At 42.6% G+C, this 17,025-nt stretch overlaps 1 protein-coding gene across 1 annotated transcript in view; it reads left to right on the top strand.

The window, feature by feature from the left end:
- Positions 1–17,025, top strand: part of TMEM35B (transmembrane protein 35B) — a 56,346-nt gene that overhangs the window by 25,279 nt on the left and 14,042 nt on the right. The window contains exon 3 of the mRNA XM_073563139.1: positions 8,372–8,552. Within this exon, the coding sequence (XP_073419240.1) occupies positions 8,372–8,552 (181 nt within the window). The remainder of the gene's footprint in view (positions 1–8,371; positions 8,553–17,025) is intronic.

A 17,025-nucleotide genomic window follows, 5' to 3' on the forward strand; every position in this document is an offset into this window, starting at 1 on the left:
CTCAAAAAATGCAGCAAAAACGCTGTGTGTGAATGTAACCTTAGATCAGGAAAAGAACAGACATTTCATAACTTTCCCAAATTCCTATGAAAAAATATTCAGCACATTCTGCATTGAACTACTGTACACAATTTATTATATATTTTAGGAGTCGGTCCATTTTATATCAACTCCGACTTCACCAAAATGAGCACCGACTCCGATTCCATGACTCCGACTCCACAGCCCTGGTTTCCACTGTTTTGGCACATCAGGGGCTTTCCAAACACGACATGGCGTCTGATCTCAATTCCAGCCAAAAAAGTCAAATGGCGCTGCTTCCCTTCCGAGCTCTGCCATGCGCCCAAATAGTGGTTTACCCCCACATATGGGGTATCAGCGTACTCAGGACAAATTGCACAATAACTTTTGGGGTCCTGTTACCCTTGGGAAAATAAAAATTGGGGGTGAAAAGATCATTTTTGTGGAAAAAATATGATTTTTTTAATTGTACGGCTGTACGTTATAAACTTCTGTGAAGCCCTTGGGGGTTCAAAGTGCTCACCACATATCTAGTTAAGTTCCTTGGGGGGTCTAGTTTCCAAAATGGGGTTACTTGTGGGGGGTTTCCACTGTTTAGGCACATTAGGAGCTCTCCAAACGTGACATGGCATCGGATCTGAATTCCAGCCAATTTTGCAGTGAAAAAGTCAAACGGCGCTCCTTCCCTTCTGAGCTCTGCCATGTGCCCAAACAGTGGTTCCCCCCCACATATCAGGTATCAGCGTAAACAGGACAAATTGCACAATAACTTTTCCAGTCTAATTTCTCCTGTTACCCTTGGTAAAGTAAAAAAATTGAACCTAAAGTAATTTTTCTTGTAAAAAAAAGTTAAATGTTCATTTTTTTTTTTTTAAACATTCAAAAACTTCCTGTGAAGCACCTGAAGGGTTAATAAGCTTCTTGAATGTGGTTTTGAGCACCTTGAGGGGTGCAGTTTTTAGAATGGTGTCACTTTTGGGTATTTTCTATCATATAGACCCCTCAAAGTGACTTCAAATGTGATGTGGTCCCTAAAAATAAAATGGTGTTGTAAAAATGAGAAATCGCTGGTCAACTTTTAACCCTTATAACTTCCTAACAAAAAAAAAATTTGTTTCCAAAATTGTGCTGATGTAAAGTAGACATGTGGGAAATGTTATTTATTAACTATTTTGTGTCACATAACTCTCTGGTTTAAGGGCATAAAAATTAAAAGTTTGAAAATTGCAAAATTTTCGCCATATTTCCGTTTTTTTTTTTCATAAATAAACGCAAGTTATAGCGAAGAAATTTTACCACTAAAGTGAAGTAAAATATGTCACGAGAAAACATTCTCAGAATTGCCTAGATCCGTTGAAGCGTTCCTGAGTTATTACCTCATAAAGGGACAGTGGTCAGAATTGTAAAAATTGGCCCGGGAGTTAACATGCAAACCACCCTTGGTAGTAAAGGGGTTAAACCTGACAGGGCACACCTGTGAAGTGAAAACCATTTCCGGTGGCTACCTCTTGAAGCTCATCAAGAAAATGCCAAGAGTGTGCAAAGCAGTAATCAAAGCAAAAGGTGGCTACTTTGAAGAACCTAATATAAGACATACAGTATTTTCAGTTGTTTCACACTTTTTTGTTAATTATATAATTCCACATGTGTTAATTCATAGTTTTGATGCCTTCAGAGTGAATCTACAATTTTCATAGTCATGAAAATAAAGAAAACTCTTTGAATGGGAAGGTGTATCCAAACTTTTGGTCTGTACTGTGTGTGTGTGTGTATATGTGTGTGTGTGTGTATATATATGTGTGTATATATATATATATATATATATATATATATATATATATATATATATATATATATATTTATTTCATAGAGTTCTACATAGCAGAATAGCCACTAACTCAATTGCCGGCTTCTGTAAAATCATTCTAAAACACAACATGAAATGACGCATGGTTTACATACAGTAAACCATTTCATTTCATTTATTTTTGTATATGTCTTTGACTAATAATTAGATTAGGGTTTGTGTGTAAAATTTGGGACATGTGAGTGTTAAAGAGGTTAATTGCGTGGGCTCCCGCGGTAAATTCGCAACCAGAGAGGGAAAGCCAGTGAGTGAGGGCCGATATTAATAGCCATGAGAGGGATCATTGTTTTTGCCCCCAGCTACAAAAATCTACCCCCAGACACCCCAGAAAAGGCGCATCTATAAGATGCGCCTTTTCTGGCACTTAGCCTCTCTATTCCCATTGCCCTGTAGCGGTGGCAAATGGGTTAATGTCACCTTGCTATTGGAAGGTGACATTAGGTCAGATTAATAATGGAGAGGTGTCAATAAGGCACCTATCCAGTATTAACCCTAGACTAGTAAAGGGTTAAAAAACAGACATTAATTAAAAATTCTTTTAATGAAATAAAGACACCAAGCTTTTGACCAAATGTATTCCTCTGCTAATCCATAAATAAGCCATGGACCTGTAAAAAAAAACAAAAAAACCCAACAATATACTTACCTCTCCGCTGGTCAGTCAGATTCCCCGCTGCAATCCATCAGAAGGGGTTAAGTGGTTTACAACGGGACTGGTGCTAATGCAACCAGCCCGCTGAAAACCACTGCCAGAATGAATTATTTCATCTCTGTGCAGCCTCCCAGGCCGACCAGAGATGAACTAATGAGCGTGGGAAAGTTTCTGAATTTTTTTCCACGCTCATCAGTTCGCCTCAGGTCAGCCAGGGATGTCATTGAGGCACACATTGTATGTGTGTGTGTGTGTATATATATATATATATATATATATATATATATATAACAATGTAGACCAGCTCACTCCTGTGAACCACCTGGAACCTCAGCTGACCTGGTTAACTCCGTTGTGCCCGGATCTGGATGTAGGAGTCCATCCATACAAATGTGAACAACGACAAAGCAAAGTCCAGCAATAACGTGAGCAATCCAGGATGCTGTTAAAAAATTTTTTCTTTTTATTCATAAATCCATTAAAATGCAATGGTCCAAGCAGTTCAAAACAGCAATAACGCAGGAAAGTCGTGCAGATAGGACTACGCGTTTCAGCGGTAGAACCCGCCTTCTTCACGGTCCAGAAAATTTTTTTTAACAGCATCCTGGATTGCTCACGTTATTGCTGGACTTTGCTTTGTCGTTGTTCACATTTGTATGGATGGACTCCTACATCCAGATCCGGGCACAACGGAGTTAACCAGGTCAGCTGAGGTTCCAGGTGGTTCACAGGAGTGAGCTGGTCTACATTGTTATATATATATATATATATATATATATATATATATATATATATATATATATAACAATGTAGACCAGCTCACTCCTGTGAACCACCTGGAACCTCAGCTGACCTGGTTAACTCCGTTGTGCCCGGATCTGGATGTAGGAGTCCATCCATACAAATGTGAACAACGACAAAGCAAAGTCCAGCAATAACGTGAGCAATCCAGGATGCTGTTAAAATTTTTTTTCTGGACCGTGAAGAAGGCGGGTTCTACCGCTGAAACACGTAGTCCTATCTGCACGACTTTCCTGCGTTATTGCTGTTTTGAACTGCTTGGACCATTGCATTTTAATGGATTTATGAATAAAAAGAAAAAATTTTTTAACAGCATCCTGGATTGCTCACGTTATTGCTGGACTTTGCTTTGTCGTTGTTCACATTTGTATGGATGGACTCCTACATCCAGATCCGGGCACAACGGAGTTAACCAGGTCAGCTGAGGTTCCAGGTGGTTCACAGGAGTGAGCTGGTCTACATTGTTGGATGGATATATATATATATATATATATATATATATATATATATATATATATATATATATATATAGTTGTGGCCAAAAGTATTGACACCCCTGCAATTCTGTCAGATAATACTCAGTTTCTTCCTGAAAACGATTGCAAGCACAAGTTCTTTGGTATTATTATCTTCATTTAATTTGTCTTAAACGAAAAAACACAAAAAGAATTGTCCTAAAGCCAAATTGGATATAATTCCACACCAAACATAAAAAAGAGGGTGGACAAAAGTATTGGCACTGTTCGAAAAATCATGTGATGCTTCTCTAATTTGTGTAATTAACAGCACCTGTAACTTACCTGTGGCACCTAACAGGTGTTGGCAATAACTAAATCACACTTGCAGCCAGTTGACATGGATTAAAGTTGACTCAACCTGTGTCCTTGTGTGTACCACATTGAGCATGGAGAAAAGAAAGAAGACCAAAGAACTGTCTGAGGACTTGAGAAACCAAATTGTGAGGAAGCATGAGCAATCTCAAGGCTACAAGTCCATCTCCAAAGACCTGAATGTTCCTGTGTCTACCGTGCGCAGTGTCATCAAGAAGTTTAAAGTCCATGGCACTGTGGCTAACCTCCCTAGATGTGGACGGAAAAGAAAAATTGACAAGAGATTTCAACGCAAGATTGTGCGGCTGTTGGATAAAGAACCTCGACTAACATCCAAACAAGTTCAAGCTGCCCTGCAGTCCGAGGGTACAACAGTGTCAACCCGTACTATCCGTCGGTGTCTGAATGAAAAGGGACTGTATGGTAGGAGACCCAGGAAGACCCCACTTCTTACCCCGAGACATAAAAAAGCCAGGCTGGAGTTTGCCAAAACTTACCTGAAAAAGCCTAAAACGTTTTGGAATAATGTTCTTTGGTCAGATGAGACAAAAGTAGAGCTTTTTGGGCAAAGGCATCAACATAGAGTTTACAGGAGAAAAAAAGAGGCATTCAAAGAAAAAAAACACGGTCCCTACAGTCAAACATGGCGGAGGTTCCCTGATGTTTTGGGGTTGCTTTGCTGCCTCTGGCACTGGACTGCTTGACCGTGTGCATGGCATTATGAAGTCTGAAGACTACCAACAAATTTTGCAGCATAATGTAGGGCCCAGTGTGAGAAAGCTGGATCTCCCTCAGAGGTCATGGGTCTTCCAGCAGGACAATGACCCAAAACACACTTCAAAAAGCACTAGAAATTGGTTTGAGAGAAAGCACTGGAGACTTCTAAGGTGGCCAGCAATGAATCCCATAGAACACCTGTGGAGAGATCTAAAAATGGCAGTTTGGAGAAGGCACCCTTCAAATATCAGGGACCTGGAGCAGTTTGCCAAAGAAGAATGGTCTAAAATTCCAGCAGAGCATTGTAAGAAACTCATTGATGGTTACCGGAAGCGGTTGGTCGCAGTTATTTTGTCTAAAGGTTGTGCAGCCAAGTATTAGGCTGAAGGTGCCAATACTTTTGTCTTGCCCATTTTTGGAGTTTTGTGTGAAATGATCAATGTTTTGCTTTTTGCTTCATTCTCTTTTGTGTTTTTTCATTTAAGACAAATTAAATGAAGATGATAATACCAAAGAATTTGTGTTTGCAATCATTTTCAGGAAGAAACTGAGTATAATCTGACAGAATTGCAGGGGTGTCAATACTTTTGGCCACAACTGTAGAGAGAATGGCGGAGGGTTCCAATGACCTCTGTATCGATGTGCGCTAGTTATGTCCTAGCAAGCACCAACACTGTACAGTGCACCTGTTTTCTCCACCCAGCGACTACACACAATATAAATGGCCAAGAGCAGAGTATTAACGACCACACTAATTGCACAGGCACAACAGAAGGTAATCAGTGACGAATTCGTGCATTAATCAATATAATGCACATAAAATATGTAAAGTACCCAAATAAATGTGTTTTCGCTAAAATCTGTATGTCAAAGATCACATTTACGGGGGTCATGCTGAACCACCCCACTGTTAACCTTTTTGTCACAAACACCCTCTGCTGCCACCTACTGTAAGGACAATTACGTACAGTAAGTGACCGATTAACAGAGGAGGCCGCAGACAGTTTCCACTAATGGTCCGGTTATTGGAGAACTAACAAAGCGTATGGTATGTACACCTCCAATTCCAACGCATGGAACAAATATATACAAGTGCTTCTCTCTAAATCAAAAAGTTAATTTATTTCAGTTTTTCAATGCAAAATGTGAATATATACAGTATATAGTCATTACAAACACAGTGATCTAGTGCAAGTGTTTTATTTCTATTAATGTTGATGATTATGGCTTACAGCCAATGAAAACCCAAAAGTCATTATCTCAGAGAATTAGAATACTTTTAACACCAGCTTGAAAAATGATTTTAAAATCCGAAATGTTGGCCTACTGAAATGTATGTTCAGTAAATGCACTCAATACTTGGTCAGGGCTCCTTTGGCATCAATTACTGCATCAATTTCATGTGGCATGGAGGCGATCAGCCTGTGGCACTGCTGAGGTGTTATGGAATCCTAGGTTGCTTTGATAGAAGCCTTCAGCTCGTCTGCATTGTTGGGTCTGGTGTCTCTCATCTTCCTCTTGACAATAACCCCATAGATTCAGGCAAGTTTGCTGGCCAATCAAGCACAGTGATACTGTTGTATTTACACCAGGTATTGGTACTTTTGGCAATGTGGACAGGTGCCAAGTCCTGCTTGAGAATGAAATTTTCATCTCCTAAAAGCTTGTCGGCAGAGGGAAGCATGAAGTGCTCTAAAATTTCCTGGTAGGTGGCTGCACTGACTTTGGTCTTGATAAAACACAGTGGACCTACACCAGCAGATGACATGGCTCCCCAAACCATCGCTGTTTGTGGAAACTTCATAATAGACCTCAAGCAGCTTGGATTGTGTGCCTCTCCACTTTTCCTCCAGACTCTGGGACCATGATTTCCAAATGAAATCCAAAATTTTGCTTTCATCTGAAAACAACACCTTGGACCACTGAGCAAGAGTCCAGTTCTTTCTCTCCTTGGCCCAGGTAAGACGCTTCTGGTATTGTCTATTGGTCATGAGTGGCTTGACACAAGGAATGTGACACTTGTAGCTCATGTCCTGGATACGTCTGTGTGTTGTGGCTCTTGAAGTAATGACTCCAGCAGCAGTCCACTCCTTGTGAATCTCCCCCAATTTTTGAATTGCCTTTTCTTAACAATCCTATCAAGGCTTGCGGTTATCCCGGTTGCTTGTGCACCTTTTTTCTACCACTCTTTTTCCTTCCACTCAACTTTCCATTAACATGCTTGGGTACAGCACTCTGTGAACAGCCAGCTTCTTTAGTAATTACCTTTTGTGGCTTACCCTCCTTGTGGAGTGTGTCAGTGACTGCCTTCTGGACATCTGTCAAGTCAGCAGTTTTCCCCATGATTGTGGAGCCTACTGAAACAGACTAAATTACCCTTTTAAATGCTTAGGAAGCCTTTGCAGGTGTGTTTTATTAATTATTCTAATTTACTGAGATGATGACTTTTTGGTTCAACATTAACAGAAATAAACACTTGAAATAGATCACTCTGTTTGTAATGACTCTATATAATGAGTTCCACTTTTTGTATTGAAGAACTAAAATAAATTAACTTTTTGATGATATTCAAACTTAGTGAGACGTGTGTGTATACACTGCCTATCTTTCTGGATTAAATATAAAATGTAATGGTTATATTCCTTTTTGTTCTATACACCACACTCCTGAAAGCGAGACACTATCTGTACGGTGTCCAAACGGCTTGTAAATGATTGGTGGCAGCAGCGAGATGTTAGTTTGGTTATTGCAGAGCTTGCAGTGAATGTACCAAGGTGTGTGAATATAATATATTGGACACTGTACAGGTAGCGTATCACTTTCAGGAGTGCGGGTGACAGAAAAAAAAGGAACATAACTAGTACATTTTACATTTAATCCAGAAAGATATATATATATAATATATATATAAAATCTCTCCAATTGGGAAATGGAAAGACTTTCACAGCGAGCTATGTCATCCTAAGTAAGGTCAATTGATCCAGACTCCTCTCAGGTTATGCTTTTTATTAGCTCCTTCCTAAGTTACACCCTCATACCTCCCCTTGATGACCTCATGTCATATGCATGTTCTTCACCTCTTAGTCCCGAAATTGAAAACGTATATCCCATCTATCAGATCTACACAAACCAAAATATTTCTATCTGGATCACGGAGGCGGGCTGGCTACCAAAGATGCTTTCATCATAGTGGCTTCTGCCTCTTCAAACCATAGACTCTATTTCCCACAATAAATACCCTGTTTCAGTCGCCTGGGCACTGCAGGGAGTCTCTGGTTTTAAAAGGAGTTTTAATTAGTTTTATGTAATATACTCTGTTCCCATGTTAACCATGTGGTCATATTACAAAAATGGTCTTAGGATGTTATATTTTTCTCCTTCAGGAGATTCTGTGTGTGGTGGGTGCCTCCTCCATGGACTTTAATTTTCCTATGACACTATACAAAAGTGTAATTTATTTTACTTCTCTATTTTTATCTGCAGAAGTCTCAGTTTGTTCAGTTTGCTGATGTGTTTCCACTCAAAGACTTTGGTTTCAAGCCTGATCCGTACCAATACTTGCAGGTAATGGGATGGATAGAGCTGGTGGCTGGAATACTGCTGGCTTTTGGTCCACGGATTCTTCAAGAGATTAGCAACCTTGTGCTTTGTATTATTATGATTGGTAAGGCTGATTTTTACTTTGTTTGCATGACCAGATAAAAGTTGTTTTTTCATTAACCCTTTACTAAAATCTAAAGTGCCTTTGCAGTTCACTCTTCTATAATGTTGGTAATTGGATATATTAAATAGAAATGATCGTATAGCATATATTTATTAGTAATGATTAAAGATAAACCTGAAAGCTTCGTTTAGGGAACATTGCAAATTAAAACAATTGTAGAATTGCACTTTTTTTTTTGTTGTTGTTGCAATTTTTCTGTGCTCAGAACATTTTCCCTGCTTTCCAGTACATTACATTATAAACTTAATGGTGTCATTCAAAAGTGTAAACTCGTCTTGTAAAAAACAAACCCTCATATGCTTAAACCTATAAAATATTAGATAAGTTATAGCTTGGAAGAAGGAGAATAAAAAACAGAAAATAGTCATATCTGGAAGGTGTTAATGAAGCAGATGGAGTCACTTTGCTCTGTCTAACCTCCTTTTCAACTATGTCTGCTTCTCTGACGCAAGCACAAAAGTGCAGTCAACCACACTTTTGTGGTTATCTCCAAAAGAGACTCCATCTTCTTCATTAAAGAGGTTGTCCGGTCCAAATTTATAAGTCTGCAGTGACTGTGTGACTGCAGACTTATAAATCCCCCCAGTGCATGCACTGTGCGCAGCGGGGATTCGCCGGTTTCTGATTGGGAATGGAGGGTATGTATGAGTTAGGTTGGCTTCACATTTGGGTCATTCCATGTGAAGTGGACCAGTGGTCCCCACTCGACCTTCTCCGATTTTGCTGAAAATTTATAAGGATGTACATGTATGTTTGAAAAGAGGTTCTGTAAATTTTTAGGGCCAGATCTCAAATACATTGGGCACTGTTGACCTTTCACTGGAGGTTCCACCAAGCCTGCGGCTTCAGCTAAGAGGATTTTGCAAACTTTGGCACATAGCCATTAGAGTTCTATACTGGCTATGATGCTGAAATTTGGCATACTAGCTCACCTTTTGCTGCTAAACACTATAAAATTATTACCGGCTATGACAAAACAATATTTCGGCCGCAATTTTGTGTTAAAGTAGCTTGTAATACGCGTCGCATAAAATTTATGCTAAACTTTTCCCATATATAACTCAAGACCAAAAACCAATAGTAACTGGTGCTTTGCCCTGTACACCAAAGATCTACATGACTTTGCATTGCTGCAATATCACCGTCAAAGCATATTTATTTGTGGAAATATTCACACCCACATATGTTGAAAAACGTTAAAAATCCAAATTTTACCTATTTTTAGGTCAAATTTCTCAAAAAGGATACCCCTAAAATATATTAATTCTGATATTATTTTAAAGAGCACATTTTTCTCTACAAGGATCATTGTTTTTTTTTTGGAGTCTCTTCAGTTTAAGAAAAGAAAAATGCCACTGAACATGGTGTTATATATGCGCGTAATGCATTGATTTTGTGTTTGATTTTCAGATTCTTATCACATGTTACAGAGTTGTATTGTTGCTAGCAATGTCTATTATAATCAAAAACCTATAAACCTTTTTATTTATGAAAAGTTATTGACTATTGTTACATTTTAATGCATATATTTATTTTTTAGCCAGGTACAAAATGCATTTTCTAGCAAGATTGCTTCAATTGGAGGGCTTGAGCCGAAAGACATTGAGCAAACAAAAACAGCACAGTGCAAAATGTGTCTGGATTACAATCACCTTTTGGCAGATTTGAAGCAAAAGCTGCAGGTGTCCAGTCGGGCAGAAAAGGTCCAAATCTTGACATTGGCACCTAAAAGTTGGTCCATTAAGGCTATATCAGACGAATTCGGTGTCTCTGAACGAATGGTCAAGCAAGCTCGAAAGCTTAAATGTGAACATGGGATCTTAGCCTTACCTAGAATCAAGTGTGGCAAGAAAGTTTCTGAGGAAGTGAAGAAGAAGGTGCAGGCATTTTTTGAGGATGATGAATTCAGTCGAATGTGCCCTGGTAAAAAAGACTACAGTATGTATCAGTGCGAATAGCAGGAGAAAAAAAGCAGATGCAAAAGCGACTATTGCTGAGCAATATCAGGGAAATGTTTGTTGCCTATCGGGATCGGAATGGCCCTAAAATTGGATTTTCCAAGTTTTGTGAGCTTCGGCCAAAGTGGTGCATAACCGTTGGATCTGCTGGAACACATTCCGTTTGTGTGTGTACACTTCACCAAAATGTCAAACTAATGCTTGCGGCATGCCCAATCAATGATGACTACAAAGAGCTCATATGCAAAATGGTCTGTGGAATTGAATCCAAGGACTGTATGGTTGGCCGTTGTGATAAATGCCCGGGTCCTGAAGTTTTAAAAGAATTTCTAGTCAATGTGTTTGTCAACAGTGACCCTGAAGATATTATTGAGTTCAAACAATGGATTCACACTGATCGAGACACGCTTGATACCAAACAACTGACTATAGAAGATTTCATTGAAGAATTGGTTTTGAAAATTTCTAAACTTTGTAGCCATCACTACATCGCCAAGCATCAAAGTTGCTATCTGAAATCGTTGAAGGAAAATCTGAGACCTGGAGAGCTTGTGATCCTTATGGACTTTGCTGAAAATTACTCATTTATTGTTCAAGATGCCATTCAAGGTTTCCACTGGGAAAATAGTCAAGCTACAGTACACCCATTTGTAATTTACTTCAAGGAGTTAAATGGTGAAGCTGCACAGAACATCAGCTTGTGCATAATCAGTGATTGCTCACGACATGACACAGTTGCAGTCCACACTTTCTTAACAGTAATTGTGGAGTATCTCAAGACTCTCATCTATGGGATTCGTCATATCCACTACTTCAGCGATGGATCTGCAGCCCAGTACAAAAATTTCAAAAATTTTCTCAACTTGTGCCACTACAATGCTGATTTCAATATCAGCGCTGAATGGAATTTTTTTGGTACCAGTCATGGAAAGTCGACCTGTGATGGGATTGGAGGGACAGCATAGAGGTTGGCAGCTCGTGCCAGTCTTCAACGCTCAACTGAAAACCAAATACTAACCCCGGTGGATTTATTCAACTTTTGCAACGAGCAACTGCATGGAATCAAGTTTTTTTTTGTTCCAAAAGAAATATGGGTAGTTCAAGAGGAAAGGTGCAAAGATGGACATACCATTGCTGGAACAAGAGAAAATAACCAGTTTGTGCCAATTGATGACAAAAAGATTCGCATTTCAAGGGTGTCAAATGACCCATCATCTTTCATTGCCCATGTAGATAGATCTGTCAGATCAGAAATGCCTTTTGTGCCAATTGCAAACCTCCAGCCAGGGCAATACATTGCCTGCATTTACGATAGGAACTGGTGGATTGGAAATATTTCTGAAATTTCAGTCGACGACCATGATGCATTAATAAATTTTATGCATCCTCATGGACCAGCTAGCTTCTTTCACTGGCCTGTGAGAAATGATACATGCTGGATTCCCAAGCAGTCAATCATTGCAATAATTCCAGCACCAGCTGCAACAGCAATGGGCCGACAATACAGCTTCTCTGAACCGATTATGTTGCAAATTCAGCAACAATTCCAGACCACTTAGACTGAACATTATGGATTGAGAACCAACAAAAGATACCCAATATTAGGCTTGGGATCCTAGGCAAAGACACCCACCCTCAGGCTTCGGAACCTGCGATAAAGAGACCGCCCGCGGCTGGCCTTACACGGCTATCGGCCATGGCTCGTAGGCGATGGGGCTGCCAATTCTCGAAAGACAGCATTATTACAATTCTTAATAATATAATTAGTGTTGAGCATTCCGATACCGCAAGTATCGGGTATCGGCCGATATTAGCTGTATCGGAATTCCGATACTTAGTTCCGATACTTTTTTCATATCGAATACCGGAATCGGAAGTTCCCATAATGCTAGGAGCCCGCTTGATTTGATTCAGCCAATGGGGATCCTCAGAAGTGTGGGCACATCCTGTTAGGTATGTAGGCATGTTAACTACTGGCATGGCTGTGATTGGCTGCTGAAATGATGTCATGATGCACTATAAAAACCGCTGCAGCCGCCATTTCTGGTCACTCTGCTGTGAATTCAGTTAGGGACAGGCTGCTGTTGAACACTGTGAGGGACAGTTAGAAATAGCGATCATCAAAAATATCTATTGCTCTACCCAGGCTACATAATCCACCACTGTAGCATTTTTGTAGCCCAGCAGCGCTGTTTTAATAGCTGTCTGCAAGGGCTGTGTGAGTGCAGACCCACGCTGTGTAGTGTGTCCTGCAGGCACGTCTGCTTGTAGGCCGCCCAGCGTGTGTCTCTGCCTCATACACATTTTTCTTTTATTGCTGCTTTTTTTTTCTCCTCTATAGTGTGCTTCCATACGTATCCATATACGTTGGTTGCAAACACTAAAGGAGTGGACAGCGGAGCCTTTCAGCAGCCTTTCAGTGCTATAGCCCATTTCTCTGCACTGTTTTTGGCTGTCTGATAGGTCTCTCTGTGTGTGAGTGCAGCTCACGTTGCAGTGTGTTCTACAGCCACCGCTAGCTGTAGTCCGCTCAGCGTGCATCACTGCCTCATACATAGTCCTTTTTTTGCAGCTAATTTAGCCAGATTTTTGCTCCTATATTAGTGTGCTTCCAACCGCATCCATTGTCATTGGTTGGTTGCAAACACTATATAGGATTAGATAGAGGAGCCTTTTTGCTGGCTTGTGCCCTTCAGGGCCAGCCAGACTAGTATCACCCTCTTTTTTGGAGCCTCATCAATTGCATTGTAGGTTAGCTTCCTGCATTGTAATCGCTCCAAAAAGTTTGTGATACTATAGCTTTCAAACTTTTTTTCACATCCTTTTCTTCCCCCCCCCCCCAAAAAAAAAAGGAAATAAAGTTCACCAAACACAAACACTCCACTTTACAGTTGTCTAGGCCACATTAGATCATATTAAAGTGTAGTACACACACTCTTAGCCAAATTAGTGTTTCTTATACTGGTTAGCAGGTGTTCAGGAATAAGAACACTAAGCCACCCCTTTTTTACTTTTCTGCCTATCTTTATCAGTTTACCAAGATGAAGAAGGCAGGGAGTAAGGCACGTGGTCGTGGCCGTGGAGTTTCAGCAGGGAGAGGACGGGGGGATTCGGCAGGGAGAGGACGTGGGGATTCGGTGTCTGCTGCGGCCACCAGTGACCCGGCATCCCCCACTTTTACCAGGCAACAGTCCTTCATGCGCAGCTTTGTAGGACCTCGCCGTACCCCACTGCTGCGTGACGAACAAATTGAAGCCGTTGTCGGATGGATGGCAGCTAACGCATCCACTTCAATGACTTCCGCATCCTCCCAAGGCCAGAGCACTGAAGAGCAACCATCTGTCTCTTCACCACCTGCCAAATTGCCCAGGCAGTCTGAGAGCCCTGGACAGGAGCCATCTCAATCTTTACTTCTGTTCTCAGAATCTGTTGGCTTGGAAAGAGGTGGCCAGCCAAGCAGCATTCTAGAGCATGAAGAAGAGGGAGTATGCAGTGATGCGCAACTGCTTTGTCCTTCTGAATCTGAAGAGGCGGGTGGGCCAGTGCCTATTGTCAGCACACCTCAGTGCTCATCTGATGATGATGAGACTCAGTTGCCAATTTCTGGTGCGTACAGTGCTGGCGAGACAACCCAGGACCAGCCAGTGCTTGAAGAGGGGAGTGGAGATGATGAGGTCCTTGACACATCATGGCGTCAGCCACAGGAAGGTGGTGGGAGCAGCTCTGAGGAAGAGATTCCCCGAACGGCCAAAAGAGGAGGGCGGGGCAGACTTGGTTGCCTGTAGCCTCCACTTTGGCACCCGTGAGGAGCAATCCTCTTCCAAAACACAAAACGGGCGCTCCCAGGACTTGCAGTGCGAGGTCTTTTTTTGACACAGTTGCAGATGATATTTGCTTTGTCAAATGCAAGCTGTGTCATCAGAAAGTGAAACGAGGGAAAAATGTGAGCAACCTCAATACCACAAATATGTGGAAACATGTGCGTACCAAGCACGAGGTGGAGTTACACAGACACACTGAAGATGTAGGCCAACCTTCAGCAGCACCTACCACCTCTTCAGCTCGTGTTGGGGCCTCTTCCCCCAGCTCACACACAGCTGGTTCGGCTTCCTCACTGGAACGCCATGGAAGAACCACTGCCACTGTTGTCCAGAGACCCAGTGAAATTCCACCCACTGAACCACGTTCGCAGTCATCAGCACACTCCCAGGCCACTCACAGGCAATTGGTAGCACAGGCATGGGAGAAAAAGCGGCCATACTCGGCAAACCATCCCCGAGCACTGGCTCTGAATGCCGGCATTGCCAAACTACTGGCCCTTGAGATGCTGTCATTCAGGCTGGTGGAGACTGACACCTTCCGGAACTTTGTCATTGGCAGTTCCACAATACAATGTGCCCAGCCGCTTTTATTTCAGCAGGCAAGCTGTCCCTGCCCTGCAAAAGCATGTGGAGGGAAAAATTAAAAATGCGCTGCTAAACGCCGTCAGTAGCAAGGTCCACCTGACCACCGATGCGTGGACCAGTAGCCATGGACAGGGACGATACCTTTCCCTCACTGCTCATTGGGTCAATGTTGTGAAGCCGGGTACAGATCTGGAGAGTGGCTCTGTACGTATTCTGCCAACTCCAAGGATTGCCGGAATGCAGTCTGTACATATTGAGTCCTCCTCCTACTCTAGTTCCTCGGAATCAGCACTGCGTGAGCCTGTTAGGCCAGATATGAGCACAGGTGTGGCCAAACGTCAACAGGCCGTCCTTAAATTAATTTCTTTGGGGAATCGGAGCCACACAGCACAGGAGCTCTGGAATGCTATCAAGCAGGAGAGCGATGTGTGGTTTGTGCCAGCGAATCTCCAGCCAGGTTTCGTAGTGAGTGACAATGGCCGAAATCTAGTGGCAGTTCTGGGCCTAGGCAACCTCACTCACATACCATGTCTGGCACACGTGCTCAATTTGGTCGTGCAGAGCTTTCTGAGGGCCTATCCGGATCTTGATGCACTGCTGCACAAGGTTCACCTAGAGTGTGCTCACTTGCGGCGTTCCAGCATGGCAAGATCGCGCATTGCATCTCTGCAACGCCGATTCCGCCTGCCAGAACATCGCATCATATGTGACCTCCCCACCAGGTGGAATTCAACGTTACATATGTTGGAGCGGTTGTGTGAGCAGCAGGCAGCAGTAATGGAGTACCAGCTGCATCAGGCGCAAACAAGTCGCACTGTGCGCCGGACACACTTCACCACCACTGAGTGGGCCACTATGAGGGAAATCTGCCAAGTTTTGCGTGCCTTCGATGACTCCACGCGGATGGCCAGTGCAGATGATGCACTAATCAGCATGACTGTCCCCCTCATCGGTCTGCTTCAAAAAACCTTACAAGCACTAAGTGAGGAGGTTTTTGAGTAGGTCGAGGATGAGCAGTCAGAAATGCCATCTGCTTCTGGCAAGTCTGCGCAACGTGCTTCCACACAAAGGCCCAGGCAGGGGACACTTAGTGAGGAGGATGACGAGGAGTCAATGGAGGAGGAGGAACACATCTCTCCAGAGGAGGAAGGTACACAAGGCTCTAGTCAGTGTGTACAGCGAGGGTGGGGTGATGCTGCGCAGGCAGAGATGCTGCCTCAAGCTGGGGACAGCGTTTCCAGTCCAGTTGGCAGTCTGCAGCACATGGTTGATTTCATGCTGCAGTGCTTGTTAAATGACCACCGCATCGCCAACATTCTCCACACGACTGATTATTGGGTGTACACCCTCCTAGATCCTCGCTACCGGGACAACTTACAAAGCCTCATACCACAGTTGAACCGGGAGCGAAAAATGCGGGAGTACCAAGAAACACTTGTGCAGGCCATCATGTTCTCCATTCCCCCCGCAAGTGTTGCTGGTAGTGCTTTTCAAAGCAGCCATGTGGGTAGAGGCAGTGGAGGAAGCTCTGCACAAAGAGGTAGCAGAGGCAGTGCCGCAGGACAAGGCAAGGCCAGTATGGCCCAAATGTGGAAAAGTTTTATGGGACCGCCACAAACTGCTACACCATCACAGACGGCTCCAGTCAGCAGGAGGCAACGTTTCCGTCAGATGGTGACAGACTACTTGTCTTGCCCTGTTAGTGTTCTCCCAGACGGCTCTTCCCCATTCAAGTATTGGGTCTCTAAGCTGGATACATGGCCAGAGCTTAGCCAGTATGCATTGGAGGTGCTGGCTTGCCCTGCTGCCAGTGTATTATCGGAACGTGTCTTTAGTGCTGCAGGTGGTGTGGTAACAGACCGTCGCACGCGACTATCGGCCGATAATGTTGACCGGCTTACTTTTCTGAAAATGAACAAGGCCTGGATCTCACCTGAATTTGCCAGTCCTCTTCCAGAATAATTGGCTGGCAACAGGATCCAGGTCTCCTGTTGTGTTCATGTTTCTATGACCTGAACTTTATTTCCTGGGCTACAGCAACGCCCGTTG

Source organism: Dendrobates tinctorius, unplaced genomic scaffold, assembly GCF_039654945.1.
Source record: "Dendrobates tinctorius isolate UK_male_01 unplaced genomic scaffold, ASM3965494v1 ptg000015l, whole genome shotgun sequence".
Lineage (NCBI taxonomy): Eukaryota > Metazoa > Chordata > Amphibia > Anura > Dendrobatidae > Dendrobates > Dendrobates tinctorius.